This window comes from Rhinoraja longicauda, chromosome 32, assembly GCF_053455715.1.
Source record: "Rhinoraja longicauda isolate Sanriku21f chromosome 32, sRhiLon1.1, whole genome shotgun sequence".
NCBI lineage: Eukaryota > Metazoa > Chordata > Chondrichthyes > Rajiformes > Arhynchobatidae > Rhinoraja > Rhinoraja longicauda.
The window spans coordinates 28,753,462-28,777,012 of NC_135984.1; the positions used below are offsets into that span (position 1 = coordinate 28,753,462).

Sequence of the window (23,551 nt, forward strand, 5' to 3'; positions counted from 1 at the left end):
AGGTCAGTGTAAGTGAAAAATGATAAAGACTTAATGCCACTGTGCGCAGGCTTTTGTGTGCAGTGGGTGGTATTGAAGTAACAGCTCCAACATAGAGTGACCGCCTCTCTGCATTGTGCTATTTTGCCACTTTTATTTTAAGGACAATAAGATTTGATAAGATGGGATCTGACCTGAGTTACTCCAGTGGTTTTTATTTGCCAACTGGCATCTGCAGTTCCATGTTTCAAAAAATTTCAAATTCATTGTCGATATGTTTGCTTCTTAGGCCATAAACATCACTTTTCATTTTCTTGGTTGTCAATATTTAACATGATGGTTGGATTTAAAATATGACACATTTATTTGAACTGCTTGTACATCAATATGCGTCGGCCTTAATCTAAATCCTTGAATGGATTTCTTTTTTTTAAATAGTGAGTTTGCTCTAGGAATTGACGGACGTAAATGACAACCCATATTAATGATAAGAGCATTCAGAGCTTTTGCTTTTGCCCTTCAGTGGTTTGCACATTTGTGAAACCTTTCTGACTTATTGAAGTAAACTACATGTTGAAATGTTGCATTTGCCTGTAGCTCATTCAACCTTTTTATTAAAAGTTTTCATATTTGCCATTTCCCAGGATTGAGTTATATTCGTTCCTGATAACAATATGTGACAACAGTACCTGACTTACTGAAGATTCCCCAGTCGTGCTGCATGAGACTTCTCAGAGGATCAGCTATGGAGTCCAAGACTGACAGTCCTGTGTGGGACACACCGCCAGAGCAGGATCAAACTCCAACCCAGGTAAGTGGAACTAATCAGTGAAACTAGATATAACCGCATCTGGTGATCAATCACCGATCAATAGTGTTGCTGAGGTGTTGCTTCAGGCAGATTGTTTTTGTTGAATAGAAAGTGTACAACCTGGGAAACACATTACACAGACAACGTGTGAATTGGTGGTATTATTTTATGCAAACGAATATTTGATCTGCTTCAAATATGTTACACTCACTGACTGGCTTATCAAATGTGTGAGTAGAGGACTGTAATCTAGTTTCCAAATCACCAATCAGAACAGCTTACAAGGTTCTCAATTTAAGCTTGCTATTGTTTCTGCTTCAGAACTTTACAAAATGAAGCTTCCGCACCATTCCAGCATATACAGTACATCACATACATTTGAGATAGATCCTACACATATATTTAAGATGTGTTAGGTGGGTGGGGTGTGGGAAATCTGAGAATAGCATGCCACAACTCTTTCCAGTTTTGCTATGTTTGGAAGGCACTCAGCGACATTCTGCTTTTGACTCTGATCAATTGATGAAAAATGATTTAAAGATAGTTGAGTAAGACAAAAGCTTTAATAATGAATGAGTAGCAGCAATGGGGAATGATGGAACCATGTGTGCATAACGACCTTCATAGGAACATCAGGGTGCGTTCGGTTATTCTGCTCCCATTGTTCCACCTTTCAGTTAGAATTTGGTTGATCTGCACAATTGTCCACCATATTTTTTAATCCATTAGTATTCTACTTCTTATTAAAAAAAATCCAAGCTTGGCTTTGGAATTTTCACTTAATTTGGGAGAAAGAGTTGTGATTTCCACTGTGTGTGTTATCAAGAAATGCTTCTTGTTATTATCCTTGAATAACCTAGCTTTCCCATGAAGTGCATACCTCATTGATCTAGATCCTCCTCAAAGGGACAAATATCTCTTTACCCTATCATGGAGCACAGAAACCGGCCCTTCACCTTACCATGTCCATGCCAAACATGATGCTGTTAACTAATCTCATCTAGCTACACATGATCCATACTCCTCCATTCCCTGCATATTCCTGTGACGATTGGAAAGCCTCAAATGCCACAATCATAATCTGCCTCCACCAGCGTGTTCCAGACACCCAACACTTTGCATATTTAAAAAAAAACTTGCTCAGCATCTCTCCTTTAAAATATGCCGCTCTCACCTGAAGAATATGCCCTTTAGTCTTGTGACATTTCAACCCGGGGGATAAAAGTTTTGACTGCCTACCCTGTTTATGCCTCTCATAAATGTATATACTTCTATTGGGTCTCTCCGTAGCCTCCGATGATCCAGACAAAACAATCCAAGTTTGCCCAACCATGGTAATACTCTGTATCTAAAGGTAATTCTATAATCCAGGCAGCATTCTGATGAATCTTATCTGCACCATCTCCAAAGCCTCTATGTCCTTTCTGTAATTTGGAAACCGGAACTGCATATAGTACTACAAATGCAGCCTAACTAAAGTCAAGCTGCAACGTGACTTCTTGGTTCTTGTACTTAATGCCTGACGAATGAAGGCGAGCATATCATACGATTTCTTTATCACTCTATCTTCTTTTATCATTTCAGGGAACGACAGTGCCCTCCATAATGTTTGGGACAAACACCCATTATTTATTTATTTGCCTCTGCATTCCACAATTTGAGATTTGTAATATAAAAAAATCACATGTGGCTAAAGTGCACATTGTCAGATTTTATTGAAGGCCATTTTTATACGTTTTGGTTTGACTTTGTAGAAATGACAGCTGTGTTTATACATGTCCCCCCATTTCATGGCACCATAATGTTTGAGACACATGGCTTCAGAGGCGTTTGTAAATGTTCAGATGCGCTTAAATGCTTCCTTAATGCAGTTATCAGAGAGCTCTCAGCACCTCGTTTTTCCTCCAGTCTTTCCATCAACTTTGGAAACTTTTATTGCTGTTTATCAACATGAGGACCAAAGTTGTGCCAATGAAAGTCAAAGAAGCCATTATTAGTGAGAAACAAGAATAAAACCGTTAGAGACATCAGCCAAATATTAGGCCTACCAAAATCAACTGTTTGGAACATCATTAAGAAGAAAGAGAGCACTGGTGAGCTTACTAATCGCAAAGGGACTGGCAGGCCAAGGAAGAAAAATCCCCAAACACCTGTCCTACAGATCAGAAACACTCTTCAGGAGTCAGGTGTGGATTTGTTAATGACCACTGTCCGCAGAACACTTCATGAACAGAAATACAGAGGCAACACTACAAGATGTAAACCACTGGTTAGCTACAAAAATAGGATGGCCAGGTTACAGTTTGCCAAGAAGTATTTAAAAGAGCAACCACAGTTCTGGAAAAAGGTCTTGTGAACAGATGAGACAAAGATTAACTTCTATCAGAGTGATGGCAAGAGCAAAGTATGGAGGAGAGAAGGAAATGCCCAAGATCCAAAACATACCACCTCATCTGTGAAACATGGTGGTGGGGATGTTGTGGCCTGGGCATGTATGGCTGCTGAAGGTGCTGGCTCACTTATCTTCATTGATGATACAACTGCTGATGGTAGTAGCATAATGAATTTTGAAATGTAGAGACACATCCTATCTGCTCAAGTTCAAACAAATGCCTCAAAACTCATTGGCCGGCGGTTTATTCTACAGCAAGACAATGATCCCAAACATACTGCTAAAGCAACAAAGGAGTTTTTCAAAGCTAAAAAATGGTCAATTCATGAGTCGTCAATCACCTGATCTGAACCCAATTGAGAATGCCTTTTCTATGCTGAAGAGAAAATTGAAGGGACTAGCCCCCAAAACGAGCATAATTTTTAGATTTTTAGATTTAGATTCTACAGCGCGGAAACAGGCCCTTACAGCCCACCAAGTCTGCGACGCCCAGCGATCCCCGCACATTAACACTGTCCTACACACACCAGGGACAATTTTTACATTTTACCCAGTCAATTAACCTACAAACCTGCACGTCTTTGGACTGTGGGAGGAAACCGAAGATCTCGGAGAAAACCCACGCAGGTCACGGGGAGAACGTACAAACTCCATACAGACGGCGCCCGTAGTCAGGATCGAACCTGAGTCTCCGGTGCTGCATTCGCTGTAAGGCAGCAACTCTACCGCTGCGCCACCGTGCCGCCAGCTAAAGATGGCTGCAATACAGGCCTGGCAGAGCATCACCAGAGAAGAGACCCAGCAACTGGTGATGTCCATGAATCGCAGACTTCAAGCAGTCATTGCATGCAAAGGATATGCGACAAAATACTAAACATTCATTTACATGACATTGCTGTGTCCCAAACATTATGGTGCCCTGAAATGGGGGGACTGTATTATCACAGCTGTAATTTACATGGTGAAACCAAAATGTATAAAAAGGGCCTTTTAAAAAATCTGACAATATGTACTTTAACCACACGTGATTTTTTTTACAAATCTCAAATTGTGGAGTACAGAGACAAATAAATAAATGATGGGTCTTTGTCCCAAACATTATGGAGGGCACTGTAATTTCAGGGATCCCAAGGTCCCACTGTTCATTTACCCCACTGTCTAGCCGTTAACCGTACACTTTCCCCATCCGAAGTGCAACACCTCACACTTGCTCGGATTCAATTTCATTTGCCATTGCTCTGCACATTTCTGTAGCTGATCTATATCCCTCTGCATATTTTGACAGCCCTCCACATTGTCTGCGATTGATCAATTTTGATGTTGTTTGCAAACTTACTAATCAACCCATTTAAATATGCATCCGAGTTGTTTATTTTTAAAATCAAAAACCGATGGGTCTCGACCCGATACGTCATGCATTCCTTCTCTCCAGAGATGCTGCCTGTCCCGATGAGTTACTCCACCATTTTGTGTCTACCGTCGATTTAAACCAGCATCTGCAGTTCTTTCCGACACAAAAATACGTTCAATACAGGAACTGTGCAAAAAATTATTCCGACATTCTTGGAGGCTATACATACGTTCAATTTGTCGTTCGTAGTGTTTGCACAATTTTTCCCCACACACCTTTGCCACTCATGTGGCCCCCCCGGCTTGAAATCCCTTCCCAGGGGCATCTCCACCACACTCTGCCCCCCAATGTCCAGCAGCAGAAGGACCCAATACTGTGGCCCTCCTCCACAGAGCTTTGCATAACCCTAATTACTCACTATTTCTTCGAATTACCTCTATTCTATGGTGATGAGTGCAGCAAAGGAGGAGGCCATTCAGTCCATGATGTGTGTGCTGACAGTCTTTCAGAGCAACTGTTAGTTCAATGCCCTGCCTCTCCATTGCCTTGCATACTTTTCTTCAATATATATTTATCCAATTTTGAGGAAGAAGTAGAACCTGCCTCCATAACATCTGGAATAGATTCCAGCCACAAAACCACGAGTTGTGTATAAATAAACATTTCCATGTGACACTCCTCATTCTTTCACTCTTTATATAGATGACCTCTAACCCTTGGCCCCATCATTCAAGGCAACAGCTTTCTACAATTCACGTCTGACTACATTTTCAACATGTATCAAATCTGTTCTCTTGAGGAAAAAGTACTGTTCCAGCATATCTCATAACTGCAGTTCCCCATTCCAGAAAACATCCCTGGACCCTCTCCAACGCTATTTTATTCTTACTGTACTGTGGTGACCTGAATTGGACACTTTGATAGACTCTCTCTGTTAAAAAGGCTCTGAATTGTGTATAACATATCAACTGCTTTCTCATTCTGCTCTGCCACTTTCAATGTATGGTCTCAGACAGACAGGTCTGGGAATATGAATGCACAAAGCATTGCTCCTCTTTTTGATGCCAAATCCTATATACAATAAAGGAAATTGCCTCCTGTCAAAAAGCATCACCTCTCCCTCGCTTCTAAACCTCATCTGCTTAATGTCTGCCCAGCCCACCATCCTACATATACCTTCCTGTCTTTCTGGCAGTATACAATACTGCCAAGCTTTGTGTTATCTGCAAATCTAAAAACTATTGCTTACACTGTTGAGGTCATTAATGCAGATAAATAAAAATAATAACCTTTTTCAATGTTGCATTGAATACATTTTATTAGCCAAATGCGTATACATACAAAGAATTTGCCTTTGTGCTTTGCTCCCAAAGATAACAACACGATAGACAATTAAAAATAAAACCTCATTTAAACAGGTGAAGAATAAAATAAAATACCAGAGCAAAAGGAGGTGACAGACTTTTATCTGTTGAGTAGAGCTACTGCTCGTAGAAAAAAGTTGTTTTTATGTCTGACTGCGGCTGCTTTGACAGTCTGGAGTCGCCTTCCAGAGGGAAGTGCTTCAAAGAGTTTGTGGCCAGGGTGAGAGGGGTCAGAGATGGTGGCCTCCCATTTAAGGTCCCTGGAGATGATGTTTCCAAGGAACTTAAGTGTTGTTGATGGTGAGTGGGGGGAGGAGAGGGGTAGTTCTTCGAAAGTCTATAATTAGTTCCACTGTCGTAAGAGCATTGAGCTCCAAGTTGTTGCGATGGCACCAGGATGCTAGCTAGCTGTGTCATTTCCTGTCTGTAGGCAGATTCCTCCCCATCATGGATCAGTCCAATCGGGGTTGTGTCGTCCGCAAACTTGAGAAGGTTGACTGAGGAGTCTGTGGAGGTGCAGTCGTTGGTGTAGAGGGAGTAAAGGAGAGGGGAGAGTACACAGCCTTGCGGTGCTCCTATGCTGAGGGTCTGCGGGTACGAGCTGTGCTTTCCCAGCCTCACATGCTGCTTCTGTCCGTCAGGAAGTTGGTGATCCACTGACAGAGGGGTTCAGGCACAGTTAACTGGGAGAGTTTGGAGTGTAGTAGCTCTGGCACAATGGTGTTGAATGCAGATCTAAAATCCACAAACAAAATCCTTGCAAAGGTTCCAATAGACAATAGACAATAGACAATAGGTTCAGGAGTAGGCCATTCAGCCCTTCGAGCCAGCACCGCCATTCAATGCGATCATGGCTGATCACTCTCAATCAGTACCCCGTTCCTGCCTTCTCCCCATACCCCCTCACTCCGCTATCCTTAAGAGCTCTATCCAGCTCTCTCTTGAAAGCATCCAACGAACTGGCCTCCACTGCCTTCTGAGGCAGAGAATTCCACACCTTCACCACTCTCTGACTGAAAAAGTTCTTCCTCATCTCCGTTCTAAATGGCCTACCCCTTATTCTTAAACTGTGGCCCCTGGTTCTGGACTCCCCCAACATTGGGAACATGTTTCCTGCCTCTAATGTGTCCAATCCCCTAATTATCTTATATGTTTCAATAAGATCCCCCCTCATCCTTCTAAATTCCAGTGTATACAAGCCCAATCGCTCCAGCCTTTCAACATACGACAGTCCCGCCATTCCGGGAATTAACCTAGTGAACCTACGCTGCACGCCCTCCATAGCAAGAATATCCTTCCTCTGTCGGTGTAGCTGCTGGAGGATGAAGTGCAGGCCTAGGTTGACTGCGTCATCCACTGATCTATTGGCCCGGTATGCAAACTGCAGGGGGTCCAGCAGAGGCTTTGTGATATTATTCAGGTGGGCCAGCTCGTCTTTCAAGGGTTTTCATGATTACAGAGGTCAGTGCAACACGCCTGTAGTCATTAAAACCAGTAATCCTTAGCTTTTTGGGTAGTGGAACAATAGTGGAGACTTTGAAACAGGCAAGGACAGCGCAGGTTTGCAGGGACGGATTGAAAATGTCTGTGTAGATCGGCAACTGTGTAGCCAGTTGTTCGGCACAGAGCTTGAGGGTAGAGGGGGAAACATTGTCAGGGGTAGGATGTCGAACAGGATAGAGGCACGTGAGAGGCTAGAAGTTGATATGGAGGGTGGTGTGGGAAAGGTTAGTGGACAGAGTAGGCAGGTGAAAGACAGAGCGATGAAGGAGGGTTGGTTTTACTGCACGTATTTTAATGCAAGGGGTCTGACGGGTAAGGCAGATGAGCTTAGGGCATGGATAGGTACGAGCGACTGGGACGTTGTAGCCGTGACTAAGGGAGGGGCAGGACTGGCAGGTCTGGCAGGTCAATGTTCCTGGGTACAATAGCTTCAGGAGAGACAGGGGTGAGGGAAAAAGATGAGGGGGGTTGCATTGTTGGCTAAGGAGGATGTCACAGTGGTGGTCAGAGGTGACATTACAGACGGTTTGTCTAGTGAGGCCTATGGGTGGAGTTGAGGAACAAGGAAGGGATGATAGAAACATAGAAGCATAGAAAAATATGTGCAGGAGTAGGCCATTCGGTCTATAGAGCCAGCTCTGCTATTCAATATGATCATGGCTGATCATCTAAAATCAGTAACCCGTTCCTGATTTTTCCCTTGATTCCTTTAGCCCTAAGAGCTAAATCTAATTCTCTCTTGAAAACATCCAGTGAATTGGCCCCCACTGCCTTCTGTGGCAGAGAATTCCACAAATTCACAACTCTCTGGGTGAAGAAGTTTTTCTTCATCTCAGTCCTAAATGAGCAACCCCTTATTCTTAAACTGTGACCCCTGGTTCTGGACTCCCCCAACATCGGAAACTTTTCCTGCATCTAACCTGCAACAAGCCCAGTCGACTCATTCTTTCATCATATGTCAGTCCGGCCATCCCGGGAATTAACCTGGTGAACCTACACTGCACTCCCTCAATAGCAATAATGTCCTTCCTCAAATTAGGAGACCAGGCCCCTGTACAATTGCAGTAGGACCTCCTTGCTCCTAAACTCAAATCATCTCGTAATGAAGGCCAAATGCCATTAGCTTTCTTTACTGCCTGCCGTACCTGCATGCTTACTGATATACAAGCACACCCAGGTCTCATTGCAACCCCCCTTTTCCTAATCTGACACCATTCAGATAATAATCTGCCTTCCTGTTCTTGCCACCAAAGTGCATAACCTCACATTTATCCACATTATACTGCATCTGTCATGCATCTGCCCACTCACCCAACCTATCCAAGTCACCCTGCAGCCACATAGCATCCTCCTCGCAGATCACACTGCCACCCAGCTTTGTGTCACATGTAATTCCCTTGTCTAAATCATTAATATATGTTGTAAATAACTGGGGTCCCAGCACCGAGCCTTGCGGCACCCCACTAGTCACTGCCTGCCATTTTGAAAAGGACCCGTTAATTCCTACCCTTTGCTTCCTGTCTGCCAACCAGTTCTTTATCAATTTATTCACAAAATGCTGGAGTAACTCAGCAGGTCAGGTAGCATCTCGGGAGAGAAGGAATGGGTGACGTTTCGGGTCGAGACAATGTCAATACCCTACCCCCAATACCATGTGCTCTCATTTTGCACACTAATCTCTTGTGTGGGACCGTGTCAAAGGCTTTTTGAAAGTCCAGATACACCACATCCACTGGCTCTCCCTTATCCATTCTACTTGTTACATCCTCAAAAAATTCCAGAAGATTAGTCAAGCATGATTTCCCCTTCATAAATCCATGTTGATTTTGACCGATCCTGTCACTGCTTTCCAAATGCGCTGCCATAACATCTTTAGCAATCGACTCGAGCATCTTCCCCACTACTGATGTAAGCCTAACTGGTCTATAATTCCCCATTTTCTCTCTCCCTCCTTTCTTAAAAAGTGAGGTTACATTGGATACCCTCCAGTCCACAGGAACTGATTCAGTGTCGAGAGAACATTGGAAAATGCATCACCAATGCATCCATGATTTCTAGGGCCACCTGCTTGTGTACTCTGGGATGCAGACCTTCAGGCCCTGGGGAGAAATACTCTCCTACCAAGGAGAAGGACAGTACATTGGTGGAACTTGGGGCTGTCAATGGAAGTGTCTTGAGAGGGGTCAGTGTTACCATCGAAGAAGTACTGAAGGTACTATCGTGCATGAAGATAGGCAAATCTCCAGTGCCTAATCAGATATATCCGAGGACATAGCGGGAAACTAGAGAGGAAATTGCGGGAGCCCTGGTTGAAATTTATAAGTTGTCCTTAAATACAGGAGAGGTGCTGGAAGACTGGAGAGTGGCAAATGTTGTGCCTCTTTTCAAGAAGGGCTGCTGGGAAAATGCTGGGAATTATAGGCCGGTGAGCTTAACATCTGTAGTTGGAAAGTTACCAGAGAGTATTCTGGTAGGTTATACAGGCATTTGGATGGGCAAGGGCTGATTCGGGATAGTCAGCATGGTTTTGTACGTGGGAGGTCATGTGTCACAAATCTGATTGATTTATTTGATGACGTGCCCAAAAAGGTCGATGAGGGCAGAGCTGTAGATGTTGTGTACATGGACTTCAGTAAGGCATTCAACAAGGCTGCTCTGGAATGTTAGATCGCATGGGATCCAAGGAGAGAGAGCTGAATGGAGAGCAAATTGGCTCCATGGAAGGCAGCAGAGGGTAACGGTGAAAGGTTGCTTCTTAGACTGGAGGCCTGTGACTAGTGGTGTGCCTCAGGGTTCGGTGCTGGGCCCGTTACTGTTTGGCATCTACATCAATGATTTGGATGTGAACATACAGGGCAAGATTAGCAAGTTTACTGATGATACAAAAGTGAGTGATTTTGCAGATAGTGAAGATGGCTGTGAAAGTTTGCAGCAGGATCTGGATCGATTGGCCAAGTGGGAGGAGGAATAGTTGATGGAATTTCATACAGAGAAGTGCGAGGCGTTGCATTTTGGGATGTCTAACAAGGGCAGGACTTATACGGTAAATAGTAGGCCTCTGGGTAGTGTTGTAGAGCAGAGGGATCTTGGAGTGCAGGTGCATGATTCCTGGTGCCAGTGGAACTGCCTCCGGATCAACGCGGGGAAAACCAGGGAGATGGTGGTATATTTCCGCAGGCGCAGCCAGGTCCCTCCGACACCGGTGAACATCCAGGGAATGGACATCGAGAAGGTGGATTCTTATAAGTACCCGGGTGTCTACCTCAACAATAAACTGGACTGGCCTGAAAACACCGATGCGCTATACAGAAAGGACCAGAGCAAACTTTATCTGCTAAGGAGACTCAGGTCCTTTGGAATGCAGGGGACACTCCTAAGGACCTTCTACAACACAGTGGTTGCATCGGCCATTTTCTATGGAGTGGTCTGCTGGAGCAGCAGCAGCATCTCAACGGCGGAAGGGAAGAGACTCGACAAGCTGGTCAGGAAGGCCAGCTCGGTCCTGGGTTGCCCCTTTGACTAAGTGCAGGTGGTGGGAGAGAGGAGGATGATGGCAAACATAGCTGCTGGACAACGACTCCCACCCCATGCAGGACACTGTCACTGCACTGAGTAGCTCCTTCAGTGACAGACTCCTTTACCCCAAGTGTGTGAAGGAGAGATATAGGAGGTCCTTCCTTCCCGCTGCTGTGAGACTGCACAACCAGCACTGCTCCCAGCAGACGAGTCAACAATAACAGCTAAGAACACACAGAAAACTGATGACAATTTATGTATCTCTTATTTATAATGAATGATCTCTTGCTCTCTTACTATCCACTTTGCTGCTGTAACACTATAAATTTCCCCAGTGTGGGACGAATAAAGGAATATAAAACATTATTATTAAAGGTCGAGTCGCAGGTGGATAAGGTGGTCAAAAAGGCTTTTGGCACATTGGCCGTCACCAGTCAGAGTATTGAGTATAAAAGTTGGGAGGTCATGTTGCAGTTGTATAAGACGTTGGTTAGATCGCATTTGGAATATTGTGTTCAGTTCTGGACATCATGTTATAGGAAAGATATTGTCAAGCTTGAAAGGATTCAGAAAAGATTTACGAGGATGTTGCCAGGACTAGAGGGTGTGAGCTATAGGGAGAGGTTGAGTAGGCTGGGTCTCTATTCCTTGGAGCGCAGAAGGATGAGGAGTGATCTTATAGAGGTGTACAAAACCATGAGAGGAATAGATCGGATAGATGCGCTGAGATGAGAGCCTTCCCAGAGTAGGAGAATCAAGGACCAGAGGACATAGGTTCACGGTGAAGGGGAAAAGATTTAATCGGGTAACCTTTTCACACAAAGGGTGGTGGGTGTATGGAACAAGCTGCCAGAGGAGGTAGTTGAGACTGCAACTATTCCATTTTTTGATAAACAGTTAGACAGGTACATGGATAGGACACGTTTGGAGGGATATTGGATAATAGACAATAGGTGCAGGAGTAGGCCATTCGGCCTTTTAGGCCAGCACCGCCATTCACTGTGAACATGGCTGATCAACCACAATCAGTACCCCGTTCCTGCCTTCTCCCCATATCCCTTGACTCCGCTATCTTTGAGAGCTCTATCTAACTCTCTTGAAAGCATCCAGAAAATCGGCCTCCGCTGCCTTCTGAGGCAGAGAATTCCACAGATTCATAACGCTCTCGGTGAAAAAAGTTTTTCCTCGTCTCCGTTCTAAATTGCCAACCCCTTATTCTTAAACTATGGCCCCTGGTTCTGCACTCCCACAATATCGGGACCATGTTTCCTGCCTTTAGCGTGTCCAATCCCTTAATAATCTGATATGTTTCAATAGGATCCCCTCTCATCCTTCTAAATTCCAGTGTATACAAGCCCAGTCGCTCCATTCTTTCAACATACGACAGTCCAGCCATCCCGGGAATTAACCTCGTGAACCTATGCTGCGCTTCCTCAATAGCAAGAATGTCCTTCCTCAAATTTGGAGAATAAAACTGCACATAATACTCCAGGTGTGGTATCACCAGCTACACGCCAGTTGTCCGCGCCCCTCACCGAGTCCCGCATGCCATGCGAGACTGCATTCAGAACGAACTTACCAGGATGGAAACTCTGGGTGTGATTGCCCCTATCAATGTTCCATCTGCCTGGGTCTCGACCATGGTTGCAGCAACCAAGAAAAACACAGATGAAATACGAATTTGCATCAATCCCAAGGATTTAAACACTGCCATTAAACGGCCACACCACCCGATGCGCTCAGTGGAAGAAGTCGCGGCACACCTGGGAAAAGCAACGGTATTCTCAGTCCTACTTGCAAAGATTCCGGCAGATTCCACATCTTCCATGTTGACCACGTACGACACACCTGTCGGACGCTACAGATTTTTATGCATGCCATTTGGAATAAACTGAGCTAGTGAGGTGTTCCAACGCACCATGGAGCAATTGTTTGCCAGATACCCATGTGCCATTATTGTAGGTGACATCCTAGTCGCCGTACAGAACGTTCGAGAGCACGACACAAACTTAAAGCTGGTTCTGGACCGTGCCAGAGCAATCCACCTCAAGTTTACCCCCAAAAATGCAGGTTCCGGGTTAACGGTGACCTATGTAGGTCATGTATTCACTAGCAATGGTCTCAAACCAGACCCCTCGAAAACCATGGCTATTATCCAGCTGCCAGTACCCACGGACGTGACAGTATTATAACGGTTTCTTGGCCTGGTAAACTACTTGGGAAAATTCATCCCAAACTTCAATGAACTTTCAGCCCCTCTAAGGCAACTGATTCACAAAGATACAACCTGGTCCTGGCACGAACACCAGCAGAGGGCGTTTGACGCTCTCAAGCAACAGATGCCCTACACTCCAATGCTCGCTTACTTCGATGTCAAGCTACCTGTCACTTTAACTTGCGACTCCTCCCAATACGGACTGGGAGCAGCCTGTCTGCAGAATGATGGTAAAGGCCACAGACCCATTGCTTATGCCTCCCGCACCATGACTGATACTGAACAGCGCAACGCACAAATTGAAAAGGAACGAGCAGGCTATTATCAGTGGCTGCAGTCCTATTCAAATCCCGGACTGGACTACCTGGTAGAAAGTGTATCAAGCATAAGATATGCGGTGAAGGTTATATTGACAGAGATAAATGTGGTTGATCTACAAGGATTTTAAAATAATAGTTGTAAAACACAAATATGGCTCGATCAAAAACTTGAACAGGTCATTCATTGGGTGTTGCACATTGAGTTGCTGTGATTGTTTTTTGATGGATTTGTCTTTGAATTAGTGATGGAAGATTTCACCACAAAGGGGGTTTATTGTAAATTGGTTCTCTTGCAGGAGGATGTTCAACTCTTATTCTCATAACTTCACACTATTCACAATTCTGTGCTCATCGTCTCATTTGGAAATGCTAAGTGTTAGAGAGTCATAGAACTATGCCTTGTCCATGTTGACCAACTTGGCATTTTGGGAAATCCCATTTACCTGTATTTGGCCAATATCCTTCTAAACTCTTCCTATCCATAGTTCTGCCCAAATGTCTTGTAAAGGTTGTAATTATATCTGCTTTGTTTGCTTCCTCTGGTAGCTCATTCCAGATACAGACTATCCTCTGAATGAAAAAGTCGCCCCTGGAGTCCCTCTTAAACCTTCTACTTTCTGGGGCTTGTTAGTCGTCATGTTTTTTTCCCTTTTATTGTTTATCATCGTGTTACCATTTCAACACAAACAACTCATAGATCCTCAATAGGAGGAGATTTGGGTTTGAGCTTTGAATGAATGGCTTTAGTTGGTGACAAATTGAGGTTTTCTTTGTGTCCTAAGATTTCTTAGAACTGATATTTTTATTCCTTAGGTACATTTTGTTCCGGAGAGCAGTACAGTTGCTCAGATTGTTTACACAGATGAACAGGACCGACTATCCCAACAAGTGGTGTATGCAGCCGATGGGACATCCTACACCTCTGTAGATGGGGCAGAACACACCCTGGTGTACATTCACCAAGCCGACGGGACACAGGTAAGCTGGTCATTTTAGTGCCTCTGGTTGTGTGGCAGTTGAATGTTCTTTGAGGCTTTAAAGGTTGGTACAATCCACCTTGAGCCAGGGGGTAGGAGTGGATGGAGTACTCTGCCCAGCAATGATTAGGAGACTTGCTGACTGCCCATTTCCTGGCCAAGCATCCACGTTCTAAATGGGATGTGATATGGGAACACTGGAATTGCATCTCCCTGGATGTGTTAATGAGTTATCATTTTATCTTTAATTGTGAGGATTCTGGACATTTATCCAAATGAACGTGATATATAGTAAAGCAGTGTCCTTCCATCTTATGATACCATTAAACCCGCGTCTGCGATGCTAGTTAATGGCTCCTCTTGAACATCTGGGATCAAATGTTGGCCTGTGGATTATCACATTGTAACGTTTTCCTATATAGCACAATGTCAACAGCTGTGTAATAACATTCCTTTGAAAGTTATTACTACACAAATCAAGCTCAATAAATGTTGGAATAGTTTGCCTGGAAGTATTTCTTCTGGGGGTAGGTGCTGGGAACATTGGGCAGTAAGAGATCTGTGTAATTGTGATCAGTGATAATTATCATCTGGTGTAATGTCCTCTTTTTCCCCCCACCCCTTGAAGGCCGTTTTTACAGATCAATCCCAGGTCGCATACATTCAACAGGACACAACCACCCAGCAGGTACAAAGGCTATTTTGATCATTTCTCTGCTTTAAATTAACAGACCTCTTACTGATGGGAGCTCTTTGATCACTAAGTTGAGGGGTGGTGGTAGTGTCCATGTGCAAGTTGTTGTAGTTTGGACAGGTAACTTTGTGTGCATTATGTATGGTGCGGTGGGGATGAGATCCCTCTATGCCCTTATACATATACATGGTATACATGGAGCAGTGTAAGAAGGAACTGCAGGTGCTGGTTTACACCAAAGACAGACACAAAATGCTGGAGTAACTCAGCGGGTCATGCAGCATCTTTGGAGAAAAGGTAAAGTGACGTTTTGGATCGTGACCATTGATCAGACTTCATTGAGTCACTGAGTTACTCCAGCATTTTGTGTCTAAATTCTTTATAGCAGTGTCTGCTCTGTCCACTGCAACAGGTTGGAGCACAGGCCTTGCCCTCTGCTCTCAGGGGCAGGATGGTGGAGCCAATCTATATTTTGACTGGCGAGTGAAGGATCCCTGAGCTTGATTGTCTCCTCCATATTTAAAATAAAAACAATAATATATGGGACTGTTTAGCAAATCAGTCAGCATGATCAGAGAAGGAAACATTGTTCACGTTTTCATTCAATGACCTTAGAACTCTGAAAAATCTGCAAATTTTAAATTTCCATAACTTTCTTCTCCATCATTTTGTGGTTTGAATCACAGTAATGAGTTTTATTTGGGCCTGAAGATAGACATAAAATGCATTTGTGACGTTTTAGGTTGAGACCCTTCTTTAGAACAGAAGAAGGGTGTAAAGAAGGGTCTCGACCTGAAAGGTCACCCATTCCTTCTCTCCAGTGATGCTGCCTGTCCTTCTGTGATACTCCAGCATTTTAGTGTCTGTCTTCAGTTTAAACCAGCATCTACAGTTCCTTCCCACACTTTTATTTTGGCCCCTTCACTGTGACCTCGGGCCTTCCAGAATCTTCTCGACTTACATATGTGCCACTTGATGCAAATGTCACAGGAACAAGTTGCGTTGGTATTTAGATAATCACGTTCTATTGTATGTATTGCGCTGTCGGTTACTCTAGTCACTGCCAACGGGTTTAATATTTGTTTATATTCATTTTAATTCATTATAATTTCATCCAGTACAACTTTATAAACGTTCTAAAGATAGACACAAATAGCTGGAATAAAAGCGAGATAGGTAGCATCTCTGGAGAGAAGGAATGGGTGATGTTTCGGGTCGAAACCCTTCTTCAGACTGATGATTCACCAGTGAATAAACGTACTGATGGTTTCAGAATTTGACTGAGGGCCAAATTCTCAGCACCAGCTCCCTCTTTGCCTTGTGATTCTTACTCTGATCCCTGTGCTTAATATCCAATCTTGCTCTTACCCGTGTCATGTTTTGAGTTACTGGAGGTAAATTATGGCAGCTTCCATGCAAGGCAGTTGCTTCTCCTGGTGTTTTCAGCCCGACCACTGCAGCTGCTTTGTCAATGACCCACCTTCCATCATCAGTTCAGAGGTAGTGATGGTTGCTGATGACTACAGTGTTCCCATCTTCCTGGGTAATTAGCACCCAGCACCAAGGTCTGAGCAACATTTAGGCTAGGGCTGATGAACAACTATTTAATCACATAACTAGATGCAATCCGGCCAGTGGTGTTGGTGGAGATTTAGCAATATCGCTGGAGTGCCCACCAGTGCCATCTGTGTCCTTGTGTGTGGGGTATGGGGATCACTGACCATGAAACTTAAATGAACACGCCAGATAAGTACTGGGGCTCCAGGAGAAGTTGGAGCTCCTTTATTGTGTGGTGGTAACTCGCCTTCTGATTCACCAAAGTCTTTCCGCATGAACAAAGCATGTCATGGCCATATTGGAACACTCTGTCCTTGAAGAGTAACCACAGCTCCACAACCGGCGAGACATCCCTGGCATTGCCGATAAATCCCATTGACGTGATGGGGTCCTCATTCATCAGCTTGAACTTTCACTCCCTTCGATCATACAGGACAAAGTGCATTGCAGCAGCACCACAAGCTCCTTTTGGCAGCACCATGCGTATTTGTAACCCTTTGATTGCCCAGCGAGGAAGGCCATGCATTTAAGCCATTCACCTTTATTGGCTGAAGCATAGAATTCAAGAGTGAAGATCACTGGAGCTATGTCAGAGGTTAGTGAGGCCATAGCTGGAATTCTGACCCACTGTTCTGGTCACCATACTGTGGGAGGGGTGTGGCAATACTTTAATTGAAGTGTCTAAAATTGGCGATCAGACAGGGTAAGCAGGAAAGACCAGTTCCCATTAGCAGAGAGGTCAGTATCAAGGGTGCACGGACTTCTTTAATTGGAAGGTGGGGGAAGAAAATTCACAAAGCCTGGAATTTGCTGCTTGGAAGGGTTGGGCCAGCAGACATCCTTGCCATAATTATAAATTATCTGGTCAATTGTGAATCATCACAATCTACAGGACTGTAGCATTCTTTGGGGCATTTGTGGCTGGCCTGAGTGTGATGGGTTGAATGCCCTCCTGTGCAGCATCTTTCCTCGTTCCTGTGAAAGGCAGGAGGTGTAGAGATGGTGCCACCTGCAGGTTCCCCACTCAATAACACAATGTATTGCAAATGCTCGGGCATCAAAGGGTTGGAAGGAGCTTTTGTAGAGAAAGAAGCAGTTAAAGTTTTTTCTCGATGACCGTGAGAATGAAAGATGGTTGACCCAATTCTGCGTGGTCCCTTGCTTCCTCGTCCTCTCTCCCTTGCCCCTCCCCAAATGCTCTCCATCGGTCTGAAATAGATTGTTATTCTCTGTGGCTGAGCTAGTGGTTTGGGAAGGTGGCTCAACATGATATTTGGGCCTTTCTTATGACACTACATCCCATATGCAGTTTTTTAATGAAAATCATTTTTGCTGTGACATTGTTACAGAACGTAGAATCGTACAGTGCAGGAACGGGCCCTTCGGCCCACAATGTGTCCAACATGATGGCAGGTTAAACTAATCTCATCTGTCTGTACATGATCCATATCTCCCTGATATTTCCATGTGCTTATCTCACTATCTCCACCCTGGGAGAAAGGGGAGACAGTCAAAACCCATCTATGCTTCTCAAGCTCCTCAACCTCTGACATTCCAGAGAAAACAATGAAAGTCTATCAGACCTCTCCCTGTAGCTGAAACACTCTTATCGAGGGAGCCTTCTGGTAAACCTGCTCTGCTCCCTCTCCAAAGCCTCTACATCCTGTAATGGGGGCAACCAGAACGGCACACAATACTGCAAATGTTGCTCAACCAAAGTCCTAGAGAGCTGCATCATGGCTTCCTTACTCTTGTATTCAATGCCCCTAACGATGAAGACAAGCATACCATACGCCGTCTTTCTGAAGAAGGGTCTCGACCCAAAAAGTCAGCCATTCCTTCTCTCCCGAGATGCTGCCTGACCCGCTGAGTTACTCCAGCATTTTGTGGCCGCCTTTACCACCCTGTCTACTTGTACCTTCAGTTAATCTGTGAACTTGGACTCCAAGATCTCTCTGCACATCAATGCTGTTAAGGGACTTGCCATTAACTGTATACTCTCCTCTTACATTCAGCTACCAAAAGTGCAATACCTTGTATACAGTTTTATCTATTTACAGTTCAATTGTAATGACACTTATTAGCTACAAAGCACTTTGAGGCAAAAGGAACTGCAGATGCTGAAATTTTTAGTAAAATGTAAGCACTAAATGTTTTACTCCTGTACATTAAGGCAACCTTATGTGAAAATTTCAATTGCTAAGAGGTTTTTTTAGATTGAAAGATACAGCGCGGAAACCGGCCCTTTAGCCCACCGAGTCCGCGCCGCCCAGTGATCCCCGCACATTAACACTATCCTACAAACACTAGGGACAATTTTATTTAAACATTTATCCAGTCAATTAACGTACATACCTGTACGTCTTTGGAGTGTGGGAGGAAACCGAAGATCTCGGAGAAAACCCACGCAGGTCACGGGGAGAACGTACAAACTCCGTACAGACGGCGCCCGTAGTCAGGATCGAACCTGAGTCTCCGGCGCTGCATTCGCTGTAAGGCAGCAACTCTACCGCTGTGCCACCGTGCCAGTATGTTTCAGAATTTCTGTTTAATTTGCGCTGCGCCAACATTCCAGAATGTTCTGTTTAATTTGTATTTTCTATATCTTCAGTTGTTTAATTTTAATTTTTACAAGCATTGATGTCTTTTTCCCCTGAAAGGTTGAGTTTTGGTAAATTAAGCAGTTAATATATCCAAGAGCTTTTAGATTTTTTTTAGTAGGAACATAGACCTTTCAAAAATAGGGAAAGATAAATTTGTGATGATTGGCTTGTCAGAGTTAGAGTTCTGTGTGTGAGTTTTAGGCACCCTGTATTGGAATGGACATTAAATAATCATCAATGTAGAATTAGTGGTAACGGGTGATCGATGGTCTGTGTGGATTCTGTGGCTGAGGGCCTATTTCCATGCTGTATCTCTCAATCAATTCGATCAAATCTGATGAGATGAAATCCACAGTTTAGATTTTAAACACGAACCTTATCCTTACTGGAGCAGGGAATGTTTGCAAAGAAAATTAAAATCCTTTTATACAGTGAATTGGAAATGCCAGGGAGCCAGCGATGAACGGTTGACAATTTCATGAACAGTTGATTGGCATCAGCTTCACAATTGATGTTCACCCCACATCCAGGGCCCCGGTCTTCATGGGCCTGACCTCACCTGGTTCTGTTGGCCGTCCTCCCGTGAAACTAACTCGCGGTGTTTCCAACCATCTTGTTAAAGTTATCATCAACACTCCTTCTGTTACTGTGGTCTAGAAAAGCTGCTGGACAGGCACCTGTATCTGAATGGGAGTTTAGTCAGATAGTGTGCCAGACATTAAAGAGCTGTCTAAGGCAATATATACTGAATGATTTGAAGTAACACATGAAACTTGATGTAATCTTGTGAAGGAAACGTCACAGCAACCACCGAGCTTTCCTGCAGTGGAGATGACCATTGTGTCTGGGCCTGATGAGAGTGCGTTCATGATCAATCCCACCTTGCAGCTTCTGTTACCTTGGTAACACATCTTTTTTGAGTGGATTTTTTAACTTTAATATCATTTCACTTTTTCCATTATTAATCATAAATCTGTGCTCATTCATTATTGACCCATCTCTTAAGGGGAATAGATTCTTAATGTTCTGCTGGCTGGCCTTCCTTTTTTTTCCAAAAGACAGTGCTGAAGAAACAGCTGGTTCATGAAGGGTCCCAACCTATCCATGTCCTCCTCAGATACTGTCTGACCCGCTGAGTTACTTTGTTTTTTTTGGTAGTCTGTAGTCCCTTGTGTCTAGAATTCCTTTAAATTCAGCATTCCTTTGTGTTTTTGTATCTCTGAGCTAGCTCGAAAAGGAAGTAATATCATTGACTGCTTTAATCACATTGTTTAAATGTCCTGCTTCCTTCTGGACCCAATGGTTCTGCACTGTAAATTCTTGCTGATCCTCTGCAGTTCCAGAACCACCTGCTTGTAATATAAACTTCTTCTTCTTGCGTATGGCGTGCACAGCCTAATGTTATAGGTCAAGGGTAGACATCCAGGCCAGGGCAGCATCAGTTGCTGGGTGGATGGTCTTGATACCACCAGGGAGAAGCCTCAGTGAGCAGTCATTCACGATGTGTGGGGTGGTCTGGTCTGGATACCCACAGTCACAAGCAGGGCTGTCTGTCACCCCCCACTTGTACAGGTGATGGGCTGTTCTTGCATGGAGGGTGTGGATCCTCTTCAGGGTTAGCCATTGCTTGTGATGGAGGTCAAATCCCGGTGGTTTCACTGTGGGGTCTGTGATCACCTCTCCGTTAATGGTGTTGGCGTCTTTCCAGGCTCTGCACCACTCAGTCTTGGGGTCAAAGTCTTCCAGGGATTTGGCTGAAGACCAGAAGGGTTTGCGGGACTTCAGGCGCATGTTGGGCAGATTGTTCAAGTCAGCATGGATGGGAAGGTCAGGGTTAGCCTGTCAACATCCTCTCCCTTCTGCGTATGCTGGGAGGGGCGATGTGAGAGAGGACAGGGAGCTACTGCAAAGGTGTTGACTTAAGCGTCCCTGCGATGACCAGCATTGCAGAGTTAAGGACAGTGTCAAGTCGTTTGGTGTGGCAGCTATTAGCCCAAGCTGTTGAGCAAACCTCGGCTGTTGAGTAGACTAGGGCTAAGCTTGCAGTGCGGAAGGTGTGTGCATTGGATCCCCAGCTGTTGCCTACAAGTTTCTTGATTGATGTTGATGTACCATGTTTTCATTTTCCAAATACATTACTGCGCTTCTGATCTTAATGTCCCTTTGACTAAATCACACTCACCTTTTTGATTGGAGTTGGTAGGAATTATGCAATATGAATTATTTTGTTGTAGTTATCGCCTCGGTCCAGCATGTCCATGCCGACATTCTCCATGCAAGTCAGTCCCACTTGCATGTGTTTGGCCGATAACCCGCAACCTTTCCTCTCCACTTACCTGTCGAAATGTTTTTTTTAAACTGTTATAGTACCTGACTCAGCTATATCCTCTATCAGCTCGTTCCATATAACCATCATCCTCTGTGGGGAAAAAGCTACCCCTCAGAATCCAAGTAATTCTCTCCCTTCCCACCAAAAATAGACGACAATTATAATTGTATTCATTGGAATTTAGAAGGATGAGAGGGGATCTTATAGAAATGTATAAAATTATAAAAGGACTGGACAAGCTAGATGCAGGAAAAATGTTCCCAATGTTGGGGGATTCCAGAACCAGGGGCCACAGTCTAAGAATAAAGGGGAAGCCATTTAAAACTGAGGCGAGAAAAAACATTTTCACCCAGAGAGTTGTGAAATTGTGGAATTCTCTGCCACAGAAGGCAGTGGAGGCCAATTCACTGGATTAATTTAAAAGACAATAGACAATAGACAATAGGTGCAGGAAGAGGCCATTCAGCCCTTCGAGCCAGCACCGCCATTCAATGTGATCATGGCTGATCATTCTCAATCAGTACCCCGTTCCTGCCTTCTCCCCATACCCCCTGACTCCGCTATCCTTAAGAGCTCTATCCAGCTCTCTCTTGAATGCAAAGAGAGTTAGATAGTACTCTAGGGGCTAGCGGAATCAAGGGATATGGGGAGAAGGCTACAGGTTACTGATTGTGGATGATAGCCATGGTCACAATGAATGGCGGTGCTGGCTCAAAGGGCCAAATGGCCTCCCTCTGCACCTATTTTCTATGTTTCTATGTTTCTAATTACGCATAGTCTTTTCTGTGACTAGATAGCATGCAAAAAAAGCTTTTCACTGTACCTCAGTACATGCGACAACAATGAACTGAACTAAACTTTCACTCTCTAGTTCTTGAAGGAAAGACTGAATAATGACAGTGGTTAATTGGTGGACATTTAAGATAATTGCAAAATGATAAATGGTAACAAAGAAAGCCTCTTCTATGCTGTGTGAATTCATTGCCCAATCATCACTTTCAAAGCAGTATTTTATACTCAATCGTACAACAGAAACAGGCCCTTCAGCCCACTTTGTCCAAACCTGCCTTTTTGCCCATTCCCACCAATCCTATTTGCCCACATTTGGTTCATACCATTTTATGCCTTGCCTACTTAAAATGCCTGTCTCAATCTCTCTTAATCTTGGTGACTGTATCTGATTGCAGCACCATCTAAGGCAGTGTGTTCCAGATATCAGCTATTCTGTAAAGAAGAAAATACTAGCCCACAAAAATAACCTTTAAAATTCCACGCTCACCTTAAACCATCAGATATCAACCAAAGACACATGAGCTGCGGTATTGCAGTTTGAGAGTGTCTTGGACGACCTGATGTGCAAATGTTTGGAGCTTCTCACAACAGATATTTCTGGGTATCAACAGACAAATAGCAGTCCATTTCCTGAGATTCTCTGGAGCACCAGTTTTAGGGCAGCATGGTGGCACAGCGGTGGCGTTGCTGCCTTACAGCGCCAGAGACATGGCTTTGATCTTGATTACAGATGCTGTCTGTACAGAGTTTGTACGTTCTCCCCATGACCTGTGTGGGTTTTCCCCAGGATCTCCAGTTTCCTCCCACACTCCAAAGACATACAGTTTTGTATGCTAATGGGCTTGGTATAATTGTCCCTAGAGTGTGTTGGACTGTTAGTGTGTGGGGTCGGTGCGGACTCGGTGGGCCGATGGGCCTGTTTCCACACTGTATCTCTGAACTGAACTAAACTAAACTAAAAGCTCAGAGGTGGCACAAACACAAAAGCTGTTGAAGAACAGGTTCAGATCGTTCACCCACTCCTGGTCCCCCACGGCCCGGGAGTCCGGTTCCTTGTCCCCAGAGATGGTTTTGAGGCCTCTCCAGACTCCACTGATGTTGTTCCTCTGCAGCTGGTCCTCCATCTCCTTCCTGTAGCTGTTCTTCCT

At 44.3% G+C, this 23,551-nt stretch overlaps 1 protein-coding gene across 3 annotated transcripts in view; it reads left to right on the forward strand.

Annotated features, from left to right (window-relative positions):
• Window positions 1-23,551, forward strand: part of prdm10 (PR domain containing 10) — a 220,397-nt gene that overhangs the window by 61,673 nt on the left and 135,173 nt on the right. For all 3 annotated transcript variants that reach the window (XM_078426637.1, XM_078426635.1, XM_078426636.1), the window contains exons 2-4: window positions 624-790; window positions 14,265-14,429; window positions 15,057-15,116. In XM_078426637.1, the coding sequence (XP_078282763.1) occupies window positions 701-790; window positions 14,265-14,429; window positions 15,057-15,116 (315 nt within the window). In that variant the 5' untranslated portion in view covers window positions 624-700. The remainder of the gene's footprint in view (window positions 1-623; window positions 791-14,264; window positions 14,430-15,056; window positions 15,117-23,551) is intronic.